The sequence below is a fragment of the Solanum stenotomum genome, chromosome 11 (assembly GCF_019186545.1).
Source record: "Solanum stenotomum isolate F172 chromosome 11, ASM1918654v1, whole genome shotgun sequence".
Lineage (NCBI taxonomy): Eukaryota > Viridiplantae > Streptophyta > Magnoliopsida > Solanales > Solanaceae > Solanum > Solanum stenotomum.
In genome coordinates, this window is record NC_064292.1 from 10,149,283 (window position 1) to 10,167,773 (window position 18,491).

The 18,491-nt window shown below is 33.9% G+C and overlaps 1 protein-coding gene across 3 annotated transcripts in view; it reads right to left on the reverse strand.

Moving 5' to 3' along the window:
• The window catches only part of LOC125844029 (rho GTPase-activating protein 7-like), a 45,060-nt gene extending 40,708 nt beyond the window's left edge, over nt 1-4,352 (reverse strand). For 2 of the 3 annotated variants that reach the window (XM_049523260.1, XM_049523258.1), the window contains exon 1: nt 4,095-4,352. In XM_049523260.1, coding sequence (XP_049379217.1) covers nt 4,095-4,148 — 54 coding nt within the window. In that variant the 5' untranslated portion in view covers nt 4,149-4,352. The remainder of the gene's footprint in view (nt 1-4,094) is intronic. The other variant, XM_049523259.1, reaches the window with a different exon arrangement.
• Nucleotides 4,353-18,491: the final 14,139 nt, after the last annotated feature.

Below are 18,491 nucleotides of genomic sequence, written 5' to 3' on the forward strand. Positions count from 1 at the left end.
GCTATGCAACTCAGATATGAGAAAGTAGTTCGGAAAAAAACCCACGGTACTATGCAAATTAAATATGAAAAGTAGTTCGGAGAGATGCACGGTGCTACGCAAATAAGATATGCAAAAAAAAGGTAGTCACCAGAAGAATAGCATGGTGCTACACAAATTAAATATGAAAAAGTAGTCACCGAAATGATGGCACGGTGCTACACAAATTAAATATGAAAAAGTAGTCACCGGAATGATGGCACGGTGCTACACAAATTAAATATGAAAAAGTAGTCACCGGAATGATGGCACGGTGCTACACAAATTAGATATAAGAAAATAGTCACCAGAAAGATACATGGTGACCCAACTTTTGCTAACATAATCATTGGCTGGACGGGCGGCATATATGAGTAATAGCCGCCCACGACAGTGGAAGCTCTTTGATTGTTTACCAAGATCGTAGAGGCTCTGATACCATGTGAGAAATATTGGGAAAGAATATTATTGAATTGTTGTTGTGTCTACATTATTACATTGAGACCCTATTTATAGACACTAGAATACAATCATTTACCAAGTAGGATACTATTTACTATTCCTATTCCTATTCTAAATAGGATTTGTATAAACCTATTCCTATTCTAATAGGATTATATAAACCTATTCATATTCTAACAGTTTACATGGAAACAGCAGGAAAATTAGATTTAGGGAAGATACTTGGTTGGGCACTCTCCTTCAAAAGATCTGTTTCATGAAATTTATGGCATTTCTTCTCTTCATAATGCGGTAATATCTACTGCACAAGGCTGGGATCACCTTCTCAGAACAAATTTGAATGATTGGGAAATACTTGTGAGCTACAATTTGTACTAGGTAACACTTCACTGGACCAATCAAAGATGCACTTGAATACTGTAGGGATCAGCAAGGTGGTAATTTTTTGGGTCAAATCATGCTATAAGTAGCTGTCTGCACATGATGATAGAGAATTTTGGCCATGGTAAAAGATTTGACACAAAGAAGTACTCCTAAAGGTACCTTGGTTCACTTGGTTCATGGCTAGATAGGTCTGTCTCACCCAGACAAACCTTCGGTCTCCAACTCTGTAGCAGATGCCTTCTTTGTGACGAACACCACGAAGATGTCTGTCATCTTTTCATACACTGCAAGGCATTGCCATTCTGGGAGTAGAATGTCAAACTCCACCTGGAGTTTCTAAAGTGTAAAGAGGACTCAATAATCAGTCAAAAATAAATCTGGAACACCATTCCAATTGCAATCTGGTAGACTATTTGGACCAAAAGAAACTACAAAATTTTGAAGGCTCATCAAGAAATTTACTTAGCCTTAAATTGAGAACTCTTTTTTTGTTAGCTTGTTGGTGCAACCTGGTATTTGTTACATGATATCGATGCCATTAGATATGATCCAGGATTTGCACAATTTTTAACTATGTTTTGAAGCACTTGCTTAGTGATATTCTTTCTTCAATAATATCTTCTTATTACTGATAAAAAACAGATCAGTGAAAAAGCCATTGATGGCACAGAGATTTTCTTTCTATTCCTCGTGGGCCACTAGTTACATGGTGCAATGATATGTGAAGAAGAAAAGACCTATAATCTTATCACATGTTTGCATGCTTAATCTTGGTAGCCATTCCAGCTCTGATGTACTAGCTTCTATAACTTATCTTGCCAAATCCAGCGAACTATAAACAACAAAGTGTTCCTTTTTTTATTTTGCATAATGGTGAACTATACATAAAAGTTTCTAATTGTACTTGACAGATATTGAGTTGTAGGTCATCATTTGTTCACGTGTTATTGTTATCAAAAATAGTTTGCTCCAGAGTTATTTCTATTTGAAAAGAAGAGAATTGTATTCTTGCCCTTAAAATGTAAATTCATACTTGTAATCAATGACAGTTACATGTCCATTCGGGCGTTCCTTTTGGAGTTTCCATTAGATTATGTTTAGCAAGAAATTGAAAAAAACTTGCAGCAAATACATAGCTTGCCTTTTTATTTCCCTGATTATATAACATCTAAAAGAGTTTTATTTTATGAAGTGAGATTTCATTAAGCATCCAGTAGATGCAAAAGATACAAAAGGGGATCTTTCAGCTCAGTAAGAACAAAAAGCTTACAGAGCTAAGGAGCTGACAAAATGCAGGTAGTGATCTAAGTTATTTACAGGGGAAGAGTAAGCCCAGCTAAAAAGGTTAACCAAACAACTAGTGTTAAGCTTACAAATTGGAGTTGAAACTCCATCGAAAAATCTCCTGTTTCTTTCATTCCAAATACACCAAACAATACAGGCTGGGGTCATGATCCAGATGTAAAAGAGTTCAAGGTGATGTTTCTTCCTTTTAGCATGAGACGAGTTCCCAGCTAAAAGAAAGATACATGTTCATAAATTTCAGGCACGACACAGAATATATTTTAAGGGAATAAAATACACAATATATCTATATATATATATATTTCAATAATCCAAAAACTGTCTCTCTTTTTGGACCCCAATAAATACAAAATATGTATCAAACATACTTATCCTATTTCTTCCAAATTACAACCTATAGGGTAAACCAAATCTAACCTAATAAGAGAATCATTAGTTTCTGAATGAAGATTATTTGACTGTCATTCAATCATATTGACTCAAAAACATTTCTGGGTAAATGGTCCTATTTTCTTAATCACAATCATTGGCTGAAATTGACTTCAGAAAGACCAAATATTGCACTAAATTCTAACTTAAATTTTGGTTAAACAGGTGTAATTCCAATCAGTAGATCATAATGTCTAATGCATATCATATGAGGTGACTATAGTTGTATTCACTCTGACCAATTCTCATTCATAAGCTAATCTTTTGGGTAAACAACTGCAAACAGAATCAAAATAACCTAACTTCCTGAAATGAAAGTCATTTTACTATAGATGACTTCAGTCTCATAATTTGCTTCACTTTTTTTAACTTATTTTCTGGGAATACACGTATTAGCTCCCATCATCCAAAAAACAAGAGAAAGAAGAACCATATTGTTTCTAAATGAAAATCATTTGACCATCATTGACTACACAATAACCCAAAATTGACTCTAAATTAATCCCAAAAAGGTCCCATTTTTCTCAAACAGTACTAATTTGACTATAGAACGCTTTGTTATGCTTTCATTTCCATTACCTCTTTGAGGATCTATCAGATACCACCTCTCTAACAGGTAGGAGGAAGGTCCATATTGTTTCTAAATGAAAATCATTTGACCATTTTTTTTTCTTTTATGACAAGGGAAACCCGCAGCCGCTACCCTTTAGGTGCGCACAGGGTAAAACCTCCGCTCCTATGCAATAGCTCGCAAACCACATAGGAGAGGTAACCCGCACTAGGCAATCCCGGTGCGATGAGCTCAACCCAAAAGGCAAACCCCTTGCTTTCGCTGCAAGGAGTTTCGAACTTGAGACCTCCAACATGGAACTCCCAAGCCCAAACCATTGGGCCACCCCGAAGGGTCATTTGACCATCATTGACTACACAATGACATGAAATTGACTCTAATCCAATCCCAAGAAAGGTCCCATTTTTCTCAAATAGTACTAATTTGACTATAGAACGTTTTGTTATGCTTTCACTTCCATTACTTCTTCGAGTGTCTATTGGAAATTGCCTCTCTACCTCTTAATTAGTCTACCCTCCCCAAACCCCACTTTGTGGGGCTACACCGGGTATGTTGTTCTTGTTTACTAATTTGACTACAATTGATATTTCAGTGACCCAACAATTCCTTCTCTATTCTAACTTTATCAGGTTAAAACAACTCACAACTCAATTACAAAAAATCCTGAACTTTTTAACAAATAAACCATAATTTTCCTTCCATTTTACCTCCTATCTATTTGATTAAAACATGTATCACTCCAACAAAACATAATTTTTCTCAAGTCAAGCATATTGTTTCTCATCGACCCAAATTATTCTTTGATAATTCTAACCTAACCCATATCAAAAAGTCCCAAAAAATTTCATTTTGACCATCATAAACAAAAAAAAAAAAAAAAAAAAACAAGAAAACACAAAATTGAAAGAAAAGTTAAAAACTTTACCGTATTTGAAGTACCGATACGTGGACGTTCAAATGCAGCAAGTGAAGCCGACATTGTTGTAAAGGGGTTCAAGAAAAGGAACCCAACATTGCAGAATATGACAAGAGAAATAGTACCAAGAACTGAGTTCAACTCGGATCGAGGGTATAACTTGGTTTCAACTCATTAATGGAGTCAAATAGGAGATCTAAAAGGGGTAATAATCTGGTAGATTTTTTTTTATGAAGAAGAACAAGGAAGAAGAAAGACGAACCAAAGAAAAACAGAACAACAGAGAGATTTGTGTGTTGTGTCTGTCTATTTTTGTTTTGTTGTTTTGATATTTGGGGGTGGGGTGGGTGGGTGGGGTGGAGTAGATTACAATAGTGGTAAAGTTTGATCATTAATTAACTTTATAGACACTGTTTGATTGATGGATTATTTACATTAAAAAGATTATAAGTTATCCAATGTTTTGTGGAAATCATCAATTTGAATTTCAAATTAGATAAGTAAATTATTTTTATATTTTTTTTTATCATTATGGAGGTGGAATTCATTTGAAGTTAACATTAATTTTCACTTAAATATTTTAATTAGGCTTTATTCATTTTTAACATTTTGTGTCTGATGCTGCTATGTTAGTTTAATATTTTTTTACTGGTATGGCAAAGTGAGCGTATCACAGTCACTAATGAAGCGTGAGAGACTTCTTTAGCCTATTTTATTTCTTTTCCCTTCTTCTTTTCTATTTTTTGCCACTATTGCTCCAATTGTTTTCCCAAGCTGCTGTTATTAGTGGTTTCTCACATGTACAATATAATCACTTGAATTTTCACGCATTCATTATAACTTCTCAAATTTCACATTCCACTTGTAAACACCAAATCAAACGAAGAAATAGGAGGGGCTGTAGCGAAGAAGACAATGAAATTTGGATGGGTACATCAAAAAAAACTAAAAGAAAAAATATAACGGAGAAGATGAATGTGGGGGGGTGAGGTGAAGTAACACACCATGAATTTGAATAAAAAAGATTATATGTCATATATATATATATATATATATATATATATGGGCGGAATTCATTAGCTTCCATTTAAAGTTTTTCACTTAAATATTTTAATTAGGCTTTAATCATTTTTAACATCTTATGTCCGATTTTGCTATGTCATTTTAACAGTTTTTGTTGGTGTGGCAAAGTGAGTGTATCATAGTCAGTAGTGATGCGTGAGAGACTTCTTTAGCCTATTTTATTTTATTTCTTTTCCCTCCTTCTTCTCTATTTTCAGTCGCTACTGCTCTAATTGTTTTCTCAAGCTTCTTGCTATCAGTGGTTTTCGTGTATATAATATAATCACTTAGATTTTCACGCATTCATTATAACTTCTCAAATTTTACATTTGTACTTGTAAACACCAAATCAAATAAATAAATGGGAAGGGTGCAACGAAGAAGACAATCAAATTAGAATAAATGTGACGAAAAGACCTTAAAAAAGGAATATGACGGAGAAGATAACTGTGTGGGGATGAGTTGAAGTAACATACCATGAATTTGAATAAAAAATATTATATGTCATTTATTCACTTATATATAACATAACAGGGCTGGACATGAGGTATTATTATTATTATTATTATCTTATAAAAGGGAGTTCGATTGTCAAAGAAGGCAACAAGTCAACATTTCTGCTTTGACAATTTGAGGGTACTTTATAAATTAGCATAACACAACTAAGAAGCTAAACTAATCCATTAACATAGTGGTAGCAATACCCTTTTCCATGTTCTTCCTGAAATCAATTGCCAATAAATCAAATGAGTCACATTGAAATCACAGAGATTAAATTGCCAAAAATACAGTATTTGTCAGTTTCACTTTTAGGCAAATTTCCATTTTCATCAGAGAATGTTTGCTCCAACTGGATCAATAATTACTTTTCTTAAAATTTTCGATCAGCTGAAGAATAACTTCATTGATTATGTTTTCTTTTCCATCTTATTTGCATAAATCAAAGATGAGAACTTGATACACAAAACAATTAAATAAATCTCCTTTTATTTCTTTTCTGGCCGGAGAATAACTTTGATTGTTTTGGTTGTGACTCAGGTTATCACTACGTAAATATGAGTCTATTGGGCAAAGGTCACATAAATGGACGTAACAACAACAACAACAACAAGTTGATTCGGATAAAAAAATTGAACATATATGTTGATCTGGACTAGGAAATTGACTACACTAATGCTATTGTGACACCTCAAGGGAATGCTTGATCTTTTAAATTTGATACAGGTATTTAAGGGGCTATTTCATAATTCTTCATATGATAACTCTCATTAATACTTGAAGAATTTTATTAGTGTGTGATACATAAGTTGGGTAAAGTCTCTAACATCGCTATTAGATCGAGGGTATACAAGTACTCCCTCACGGGAGAAGTAAGAACTTTGATCCACAACTTGCCACCAAACTCCATCACCACATGAATGGAGTTGGTGAGCATTTTCTTGAAGAAGTGGTTTACTCCAAAAATAAAAAAGGCGGACTTGTGAGACAAGATATTTCACTCCAAAAAGGTACCTAAGAATTACGTTCATGAAGTGTGAAAGCGGTTCAAACAATACATCCAAAAATAGTCAAATCATGAGTTTCCAAAGCACATTCTTATGAAAAAAGTTCTATACGGATCTTGATGTCTTGAATCAATTTGTAGCCAATAATACGTGTGAGGGTTTTTTATGGTTAAGTCTTACGCTCGAGTTCACAATCTAATATACAAAGTGACGAAACACAACTAAGCATGTGTTAGATCGAGAAATATTTTGATAATTGACAAATAGAGGAGCAGATGAAAGGAATCGATTGCGCCGACATGTTCCTTTCATACCAATCCGATTGGGATAAAGAGAATGTCAACCACACGAATAAGAAGTTATAAAGTTGTGGAAGGGTTGTTTTTTCGACAAGAAACTGGTGCAAAAAAGTTTCCTTTCATAAAAGAATCTCTTCAAGGAAGAGGAAGCGTCCTTAAATTAGTTTACAAGAATTTCCAAATTCCATACGGATAAGAAAGCAGAGTTGAAGTAGGAAAATGATTCTTGGTCTACTTAGTCTATAAATAGAGCAAGGGTCTTCCAACATAACTTGCGCATTTAAACAGAGAGTTACAAGTAGAATATAATCAAATAGAGGGAGTTCATATTTGAGTGATTTCTGATTACGAAGTGTAGCCAAAGCAAGGAAACAAGAATTGAAGAACTGATTCATAGGCTTATGTTTTATAGTTCGTAAGTCAAGTTTGCTTGTATTGAGGTTTTATCGAGTTGTATCTGTAATTCTTTCTAGATCTAGTGAAGTAAACCTGGAGTAGGAATAGAGTCTTCAAGTTGAGGTGACTTAAAGACTTGGGAACATAAACCTAGGGGGGTTTGTGTTGGAGTTTAGGAATTAAAGTTAGTTCCTAGGATTGCAAGAGTTGTAATCTGAATTCATAACTTGAAGTGAGGTCGACGATTTAGTTGGTTGTTGACGTCTAGGAATTAAAGTTTATAACTCCTTAGGTTACATAGGTTTGTAATCTTTTGTTGAGGCNTTCCAATTTTTTTCTCATCACAAGTGCTTGATTCTATCTTTGATTTTAATTACATTTGTGGTGTATATGCTTTTTGATTAATGCTAATGTTGGGGTTTGGGTTTGAGTTTCAGGGTCATGTCTATCTCCTATGTTTGTGTAAATGCTTGTCTAACTGAGTTCTTGATTTTTAAGTGTTTGTGTAGGCGATAGCCCCCATGGCCATGAGTATCGAATTTTCTTCTCTTAGTGTGGTGTATGCCTTCACAGTGTTTTATGATGTCAATAGGGGGAAGTGCATACTTGTGTAATATTTATAACCCAATTGGTCTAACGTTATCCTCTAATGTGTTTGCTTTGTGTATTGAGTTTTAAGAAACTGACATAACACTGATTGATCTATTCACACAAGAAGCAATTGTTTGTCATCATCAAAAAAGGAGAATTTGTTAGATCGAGAAAGATTTTGATAATTGACAAATAGAGGAGCAGATGAAAGGAATCGATTGGGCCGACATGTTCCTTTCATACCGAACCGACTGGAATAAAGAGAACATTAACCACGTGAATAAAAAGTAATAAAGTGGTGGAAGTGTTGCTTTTTCGACAAGAAACCAGTGCAAAAAGGTTTCTTTTCATAAAAGAATTCCTTCAAGGAAAAGGAAGCGTGCATAAAATTAGTTTACAAGAATTTCCAAATTCCACACGGATAAGGAAGCAGAGTTGAAGTAGGAAAAGGATTCTTGGTCTACTTAGTCTATAAATAAAGCAAGGATCTTCCAACGAAACTTGCGCACTTAAACTGAGAGTTACAAGCAGAATACAATCAAATAGAGGGAGTTCATATTTGAGTGATTTCTGATTACGAAGTGTAGCCAACGTAAGGAAACAAAAATTGAATAACTAATTCATAGGCTTATGTTTTATAGTTCGTAAGTCAAGTTTGCTTGTATTGAGTTTTTATCGAGTTGTATCTTTAATTCTTTCTAGATCCAGTGAAGTAAAACTGGAGTAGGAATAGAGTCTTCAAGTTGGGGCGACTTAAAGACTTGGGAACATAAACCTAGGGGGGTTTGTGTTGGAGTTTAGGAATTAGAGTTAGTTCCTAGGATTGCAAGAGTTGTAATTTAAATTCATAACTTGAAGTGGGGTCAACGATCTAGTTGGTTGTTGGCATCTAGGAATTAGAGTTTATAATTCCTTAGGTTACATAGGTTTGTAATCTTTTGTTGAGGCTCAGAGTTTAATGAAGTGGAGTTAAATCCTATAGAGGTATAGGTCGTGGTTTTTTACCCTTTATGAGTCGGGAATTTCCATGATAAAATATTGTGTCATTACTTTATTTGTTTTACATAACGTAATTACTGTAATTTGCAAAGGAACAAATAGAATATGCATGTTCCTTGGGCAAATATGGGTCAGTATTCCAACAATTGGTATCAGAGCATGTTATCTTTGTAAAGTATAATAACTCAAAATAAGATCACTATGAATTCTGCACCTCCTCTTGGACACAATGAAGGTCAACACATTAGCATACCACCACTATTCAATGGACATTACTACGCATGGTGGAAGGCGAGAATGGAGGATTTTCTACAAGCTCAGGATTATGAATTATGGATGAGAGTTACCGATGGTCCTCTTATTCCTATGATGAAGGGAAAGTCATTCCAAAGCTCAAGGCTCAATATGGAGAAACTGATTATAGAATGCTTGCAAAGAATGCTAAAGTTAAGTGCATCCTTGTATGTGGACTTGGACCGAACCAGTTTAATCGAATCTTTGGTTGTACTACAGCGAAACAAATTCGGGATACACTGGTCAATGCACATGAAAGAACTCCCCAAGTAAGAAAATTTAGAATTGCTAGACTATGAACTGAATATGAAACATTTAAGATGGAAAGTGGTGAATCACTTCAAGATATGATTACTAGATTCACTACTATTGTGAATGAACTGGTGTCTTTGGAAAAGATATACACTACTGAGGAACTTGTTGATAAAGTGTTGAGGACTCTACCTAAGTCGTGGGAGATCAAGGTCACTGCAATTAGAGAAGCAAAGGATTTGACAACCATGAGTTTAGATGAACTTTTAGGGAATCTAAAGACTTACGAGATGGATGTTGATGAAACAAAAATGAGTGGAAGAAACAAAGATATGATTTTCTCTTTCAAAGCAATTGAGAGTGATGAATCTGATCTGGATGATGAGGACATATCCATGATCAACAAAAACCTCAAAAAAACTCTTCAAGAAAGGTGGAAACTATGAGAAAACATTGCCCCCAAAAAAAGAAAAAGAATCTGGAAACGCTATGTATACTGCTTGGGGAACAAGTTTAGACAACTCAAATGAAGATGATACAGAAGATACGGCTTTGATGGCCATGGAGGACTCTGAACTAGACTGTGAATCTGAGAAAATTAGGGAGGTAAATCTTCTTGACCTTAAAAATAAACTAAAATGTTTTTCAAAGAAAAAATTATATTCCTTTATTTTAACTCTCATAGATAATGTTCAAGAGTTGGATGACAACAAAGATTAGTTATTGGCTTCCTTGACCAGTTTAAAATTTGAATATACTGATCTTGAAAAAATTAACTCTGATCTCAAGAAAGAAAATAAATTCCTAAAGGAACAGGTACAACAACTTGATTCATGCACTTTAGCTCTCAAATCTGAAATTTTGAAACAAAGTGTTACTGGGAATGAAAAAGAAAAATTAGTGGTGACCAAATCAGATGTGACCAAGATCTAAAGAGGTTAAAAGATGAACTATTTCTGAAAGGGAAAAATCTAGAAGAATAAATCTTGACCTGGCTAGAACTAAGTATGAGCTTGAGATGGTAAACAAATGGACTCAGTCATCAATGATTGTGACCTAGCTCAGTAATAGAACACATAACACTAAATATGGAATATGTTTTATTAAAGAAGTTCCTAAGAAAACCTCGTATTTGTGCACACATTGTGGTAGTATTGGTCACTCAAGGGGTACCTGCCCAATAGTTATAACTCACATGAATAAAAACTTCAAAGCTGCCTCAAATAAAAAAACCAACCCTGTTAAAAGAAAGGAATCACGTCAAAGAAACAGGTTGGGGCAAAAGAAAAAATCTAAAAATATTTTACCAAAATGGATTAATAGAGATCTCATTCATCCTTTTTATCAATACAAAGGACCCAAGCTAGTTTCGGTTCCTAAATCTAACCTTTGAATTTGCAGGAAAAGTGAGAGGAAGCAGGCAACATTCACCAATGAACACATGTTGCTCCAAGACGCATGATTGAAACTAGAAGAAATTTCTCTCACTTGCAAAAGAAAAGGATGGAATAATAGATTTGACAGTGAAAAAAAAAGTTGAAAAAATGGGCAGAATAAAGAACACAAATTGAAAGAAGGCATCATTTTGAAGGAATGAACCAAAATCTACTCAGTATATTACAACTTTGTAATAAGAGAAACAAGCTTGCAGGATGATGATGAGTTGTCAATGATCTTCAAATCATTTATGAAGAAACATGTAAAAGAAATAGGTCCAACCTATGCAGTATCTAACAATTACGAACATGAAAAGTCATATAAGACGCACTCAGATGATCAAAGTGTGTAAACTGCGAGTCCATCAATCAAAAAGGATGATCAACCTAGGAAAACACTTTTAAAAGGAACAATTTGGAACTTGGGGATGATTAAGATCAGATGAGTATCCCTCAATGGCTAAGGAACATTGCACATACCGCCCTCTAATCTTCAATTTTATGCGCAGTCTTGTACATTAAGTTGTATGTCTCTATACCACTTTTAAAGTCAAGTCATTCATGCACTATACATTGTATTTGCATATGTTACAAGAGAGAGACTTAGTAAAATTGGAGCAAAATTCAGCATTATCCAGTGATCTAAGGTATGTATACACTACAACTGTTCATGACTAAATATAGAATCAATGCACTTGAACCTGTTCCTTCCATTTGTCCCAAAATATATATCCATGTCATATTCTCTATTTTCGGTGTTCTCTAAAAGGAATCTAATCAAGCTTTCTTATGATAAAATATAATCAGATCTCTACCCAAGATAAAACTTTTCATCTCAAAGGACTCTCAATACCACTAAACAAATATCTTATTAAAAGCCTATCTAAAGCCTTATCCTAGTGTGTCTCTACAACTCACACCCTTCTTTTTCATAAACTTCTTAACCAAGAAATCCTCTTTTTCTAAAATTGTGGAATAAAGTATTTTTTAAGAAATATGTTTGTGCTTGGTAAATTACAATTTATGGTTCTTAATGACGTTCTTGGAGATTCTAAGTGTGATGGTCTATCTGATGTTATGATTGAGATTACTTTCGTGGATGACATCTCTACTTTGGTGCCTTATAAAATAGAGGTTGTGGTGTAGAAAGTAGGTACTGCTGGTTTTTAGGGGGAATCTGTATTGGGTGTGTCTAAAATTATTGAGGAAATTTTGAAGGATGTACCTTGTGAGGGGGAATATTTTGGGGACCCTATAGTTGAACAAAGTTCAGTTGTTAGGCTCCATTTGGGTGTATCTAGTGAAGGGGAATCAATAGGGGACCCCTTTGTCGAACATAGTTCTTCTATTGGGATCCATATAAACTTGGATTTAGGGTTGATGTAAAAAATTATTATAGTTGATATTGCACCTGATAGTACCACGTCTAGGGAACAGATTGGGAGAACATATTCCTTTACAAATGATGCTGAAGAAAATTTGTTCCTCTTACCAACTTTATTGAAATTCAAGGTGATACAAAACTGGAAAAAAGAAGAAGCTGAAATTGAAGTCATATGTGTCACTCACTAGAATGTCATGGACCAGCTGCATATGAACTATGATCTTAAATATGTAGGCCTGCTAAAGAAAAATAAAACACAAAGCTTAAGACTGAGCTTGCATAGACCAAGGCTACCTTTGAAATTGAGAGGACTATTAATCTTGTTAATCCAAAAGATGTTTTTTTTTGCTGCTGAAAGAGGGCTCTTATTTACCCTCTCATGCCCGATATTTTTCTATTGCCTAGCCAGTCTAGCCTTGACCTTCCAATTTTTTTCTCATCACAAGTGCTTGATTCTATCTTTGATTTTAATTACATTTGTGGTGTATATGCTTTTTGATTAATGCTAATGTTGGGGTTTTGGTTTGAGTTTCAGGGTCATGTCTATCTCCTATGTTTGTGCAAATGCTTGTCTAACTGAGTTCTTGATTTTTAAGTGTTTGTGTAGGCGATAGCCCCCATGGCCATGAGTATCGAATTTTCTTCTCTTAGTGTGGTGTATGCCTTCACAGTGTTTTATGATGTCAATAGGGGGAAATGCATACTTGTGTAATATTTATAACTCAATTGGTCTAACGTTATCCTCTAATGTGTTTGCTTTGTGTATTGAGTTTTAAGAAACTGACATAACACAGATTAATCTATTCACACAAGAAGCAATTGTTTGTCATCATAAAAAAAGGAGAATTTGTTAGATCGAGAAAGATTTTGATAATTGACAAATAGAAGAGCAGATGAAAGGAATTGATTATGCCGACATGTTCCTTTCATACCGATCCGACTGGAATAAAGAGAACGTTAACCACGTGAATAAAAAGTAATAAAGCGGTGGAAGTGTTGCTTTTTAGACAAGAAACCAGTGCAAAAAGGTTTCTTTTCATAAAAGAATTCCTTCAAGGAAAAGGAAGTGTGCATAAAATTAGTTTACAAGAATTTCCAAATTCCACATGGATAAGGAAGCAGAGTTGAAGTAGGAAAAGGATTCTTGGTCTACTTAGTCTATAAATAAAGCAAGGATCTTCCAACGAAACTTGCGCACTTAAACTGAGAGTTACAAGCAGAATACAATCAAATAGAGGGAGTTCATATTTGCGTGATTTCTGATTACGAAGTGTAGCCAACGCAAGGAAACAAGAATTGAATAACTGATTCATAGGCTTATGTTTTATAGTTCGTAAGTCAAGTTTGCTTGTATTGAGTTTTTATCGAGTTGTATCTTTAATTCTTTCTAGATCCAGTGAAGTAAAACTGGAGTAGGAATAGAGTCTTCAAGTTGGGGTGACTTAAAGACTTGGGAACATAAACCTAGGGGGGTTTGTGTTGGAGTTTAGGAATTAGAGTTAGTTCTTAGGATTGCAAGAGTTGTAATCTAAATTCATAACTTGAAGTGGGGTCAACGATCTAGTTGGTTGTTGGCGTCTAGGAATTAGAGTTTATAATTCCTTAGGTTACATAGGTTTGTAATCTTTTGTTGAGGCTCAGAGTTTAATGAAGTGGAGTTAAATCCTACAGAGGTATAGGTCGTGGTTTTTTACCCTTTATGAGTCGGGTTTTTTCGCGATAAAATATTGTGTCATTACTTTATTTGTTTTACATAATGTAATTGTTGTAATCTGCAAAGGAACAAATAGAATATACATGTTCCTTGGGCAAATCTGGGGGTCAGTATTCCAACAGCATGGGAATCATCGAACAATAATTATGGTATCTTTTATGATAATCCCTTATTCATTGCGGTTATCAAGGAAAATCAGGAGTGTGATCAACTAGTCTTAATATGGCCATCAATATTGTTCTTCTGACCAAAAAGTTTGTAAAAAGTGATTTGGAAAAGATTAAATTGATCAAAGATGTCTAGGTTGTGTCACATATAAATTATGTTCAGTAGACGATATTTTAAGGTTCTTCTAATATAGTTTGAGAAAGTTAATTTTATGAAGAACGCTCAAGGTGATTATCAACATTAGAATTATCAGGGGCAACTTATTAAAACTAGTGGAGACCACAACCGCAAGGTCAAGATAACCAAGGGGTCAGGCACCAAGCCCAAAATAATCAGAAGCAAAACAACAATAATTTTGGATACAAAAGTGTTAATTTGTATATACCTCTTTAAAGGTAGACATTTAACTCGTACAAAACAATCATTCTAATAGAACAATTCTAATTTAAAAGGTATGCTTTAAAATGTTTTGTAAAACCAAGAGAGAATAGATGCTACAATTCACAACATGTCTAAAATGATAAGTTCATGTACTGACTTTATTCAAAAGCTTGAATTGCAGATGAGACACATCTCCAAGGATCAAAGTCTACCTAAAAAGGATATTTTCCAAGCAGCATCATTAAGCAGTTGAAGTGTGACGATTACTACTAGGAGCAACAAGTTATTTTCAGAGAAGGTAGAGGAGGCTAAAGTTGTTGTGGGAGCTGTAATTGCTTATAAGAGAGCTTTTATTTCGACATATGTTCAAGAAGGTGATAATTTCAAATCAAGGAGGAAGTTGTGTAGGTGTCAACCTCTAACACTCCTATAATGATCCTGAAGGTTATTTTTGAAAATTTTTAACATTATTGTCTTACTCCCTCCTAATAGAGGTCCCAAGTCATGTTTAATCAGTTTACGAAGTTGTTTTTGAAATTTAATTGAAAAGTTGCGACTTTTGGAAGTTTTTGAGTTTTTGGAAGTTTAAAATTGTTAAAAGTAATTTTTGGTAACAATTGAAGTTTCGAGTCGCGAAATAGAATTCTGACAGTTCCATCAGCTTTGAAATGCGGAGTTTGGTCTCGTAATGTTGTTGTTTTCTATTTCGAAATTGTTTCGTGGATTTGAGCCCTTGAGTTGAAAATTTAAGTGTATTTAGACCTATGAATTGACTTTGGTCAACATTTAGAGTTCAGATGTTCGGATTGGATTTTCGACAATTCCATTGAATTTGGGGATGATATTAGGCCTAGGTGAGACATTAGTTGAATTTTTAGAGGTTCCGAGAGCAGTTTGGTATTTTCGGGTGAAAGCTAGTTTATTGTGACATTTATGAATTTCGGGTCAAGAAGACCTCAAATCTATTTTTTGATGATTCTATTGATTCCGAAATATCGAATTTAGTAGGATATCATATTTGGATTTGTGTTGGATTCCAAACAAATTTCTAAGGTCCATTTGGTGTCTTGTTGTTGAGTGTTATGTTGTTCGGTGTAATGTTGTTGGTTTGCAGTTGTCGGTGCCTAACTCATCATATGTTGTGAAGATGGTGATCGCGTTAGCAAAAAGTAATGTGTGGGGACCTCCTCATTCACGGAGGCTCGACCAAAATTTTGAAGGGTCGGAGTATGGACCTCCGCGTTCGTAGAGGGTTGGTGACTTTACTCTTCTTGTTCACGGGAGAAGGGTTCGTGAAGGATTATGGAGGGTCGACCTACGTGTTCGCGGACAATGTATGTGTTCACAGAGAATAAATGACTGGTATTTTAATGAAATTTTGAAATCAAAATTTCTTCCTCATTCCACCATTTTTTAGCATTGTGAACTCTTGGGAGGCAATTTCAAGATAAATTATTTGGGTAAGTATTTGTGATCCTAAATCTTCATCTTCATTTATCATTTATGATTTTAAACATCAAATTAATGTTTTGGAATTGCAAAGTTTGGAGATTTTTCAAGAACTTAAGACTTTGAGAAAATTAGGATTAAATGTTGATTTTAACTCATTTTTATTTGATTTTTACTATTGGGTTCCAAATATTTGGGTAACGTGATTTTATATAAATTTTCAGATTTAATCCTAATTTCAAAAATGAATTTTTGGGCCAAGTTGACTTCGATTTTCAAAATCATTGAGATGGGTGTTATTGGTTTCGAATTCTTATTGTGATTCCATATTTGTTTAGATTGTGTTGATTTGGAGACCCAACAGAAAGGGAAAGCTTAAGTGCCGGATTGATTGATTGTTTTCTTGAGGCAAGTGAACCTCTTGACCTTTTATTAAGCATATATAATCATGTATTCATTATTGTGTGTTGGAGAGTAATGAAAATTGGTGAGGGGTTTGATATTTGTCGTCACTTATTCATGTTGAATGATTCTCATGATGAAAAAAAGGGAAATAAAAAGGAAACTTGATGGTAATTGATGTGTGATATGTTATGGGTGATTTGAACATATATATTGATTCATAATTGACGGTGTATCATGATTGTGTTGATATGATTTGTGTATTGATATGAAAATTGTCATCTTCTCATTAATCGTGTGAACATGCCTATTTGCATTGATTCTGATACACTATGATGAGATTTGTTTTGATGACTACGCCGAAGGGAAATGGTTCCAACAATTGGTGATATGCCGAATGGAAATGATTTTGACAATTGATGATTATGCCGAAGGGAAATGGTTCCGGTGGATACATGAACCTTGTGAGTCCTCCATGTGTCCAGGCGTGAGTCTCAGCGGATTAGTATTGTTAGGACAAACATGCATCACTATATTTGACATTGCACTTCATTGCATTGCACATCATTACCATTTTGTGATCTTTGTGAGTGCTTCGTTATGGATCTTGTGGTTGATGAACATGAAAGACTACGTTGTCAACCTGTATATGTTGAGATGTTGTTATACGTGTTGTGTGCTATATACATTGTGAATTGTTAGGTTGGGTGGTCTGATTTTGTGCATGTTGTAGTTTGTGGAGGTTCGGTTGGAGTGTTGGGAGTACATGTGTTTTGTATTGCTTTATTAATAGTTAATTAGTTGCTTGTTGAATACCATTGTTGTTTGGTACCCACTCCTTTGATTCTACACTTGTGTAAGTTACGAACACATATCAACATGATTACTCTCTCTTCTCTTCTACATTCGAAGCTTATTGTTGAGAATTTGTGAGGTAGTTGATTGTCATCTCAACAGACACCTCTTACTCGCTCATTATGTTCTTGTTCTGTTCTAGAAACAAAGACATCCAAACTTGTATATATTGTAATACTTAGAGGCTTGTACATGTGACGCCAAGTTCTGGGGCATTTAAAAGTTATATTATTTTTCCGCATGTTTGAGTTATACTTAGGGGTCGTTTGGTTTGAATACAAGTTATGATGTGATTAGTTATGTTGGGGATAAGTTATACTGGAAGTAGTTTTTATTGTTTGTTTGGTTTGTCATATTCAAACTTATATTCATTACATAATTTTTAAGAATAAGTTGTTTGTCTACAAAAATACCCTTCACCTTAGTTTTTTTTTTACACTTTCTTTGCAAGCTTTAGCTATTCATTCTTAAAAATAAAAATTTCATGTATTTAGCTTAAATATTTTTTTGTGTGCATTTCCATGATTGTGTCATGTGTTTTTAAAATTAAACTTTCATCTTATTTAACTTTAAAATAAAACTTCCATCTTATTTAGCTTAAAAATAAAACTTTCATCTTTATTTAGCTTAAAAATAAAATTTCCATCTTATTTAGCTTAAAAATAAAACTTATATTTTTAGTTTATCAAAGTAAAATAAATTTTATTGAAGTTATCTATATTGTAATTGATACATGGTATATAATTTTTAAGTGAGTAATAAACTACTTAATTCAAATTTTAGGAAAAATGACGCGTGTAAGCAAACATATACTAGTTAATTATAGTTTATCTTAATTACAATTCGCGACCTACTTTTAGCTATAATTACGCGACTTAGCTTTTTAGTTTTGTATAATTCGCACGTTTGTATAATTCGAAATTTGTATAATATAATTTGTATAAATTTTGTATAATGTAATTTTGTATAATATAATTTGTATAACTGCTTACACTTCATATGTTTGTAATTGTATAAATTCATTATTTCGAGTTTATACAAAAATAACTGAATTATACAAATGTACCCGCGAATTATACAAACCACCCGCAAATTATACAAACCCGCGAATTATACAAACGAAACAGCTTAAACTGTAGCTACAACCCGTAAATATACAAACTATAGCTATGGATCATAATTAAGTTTATTATAGTGGCTATTTGCGAAAGTTCCCCTT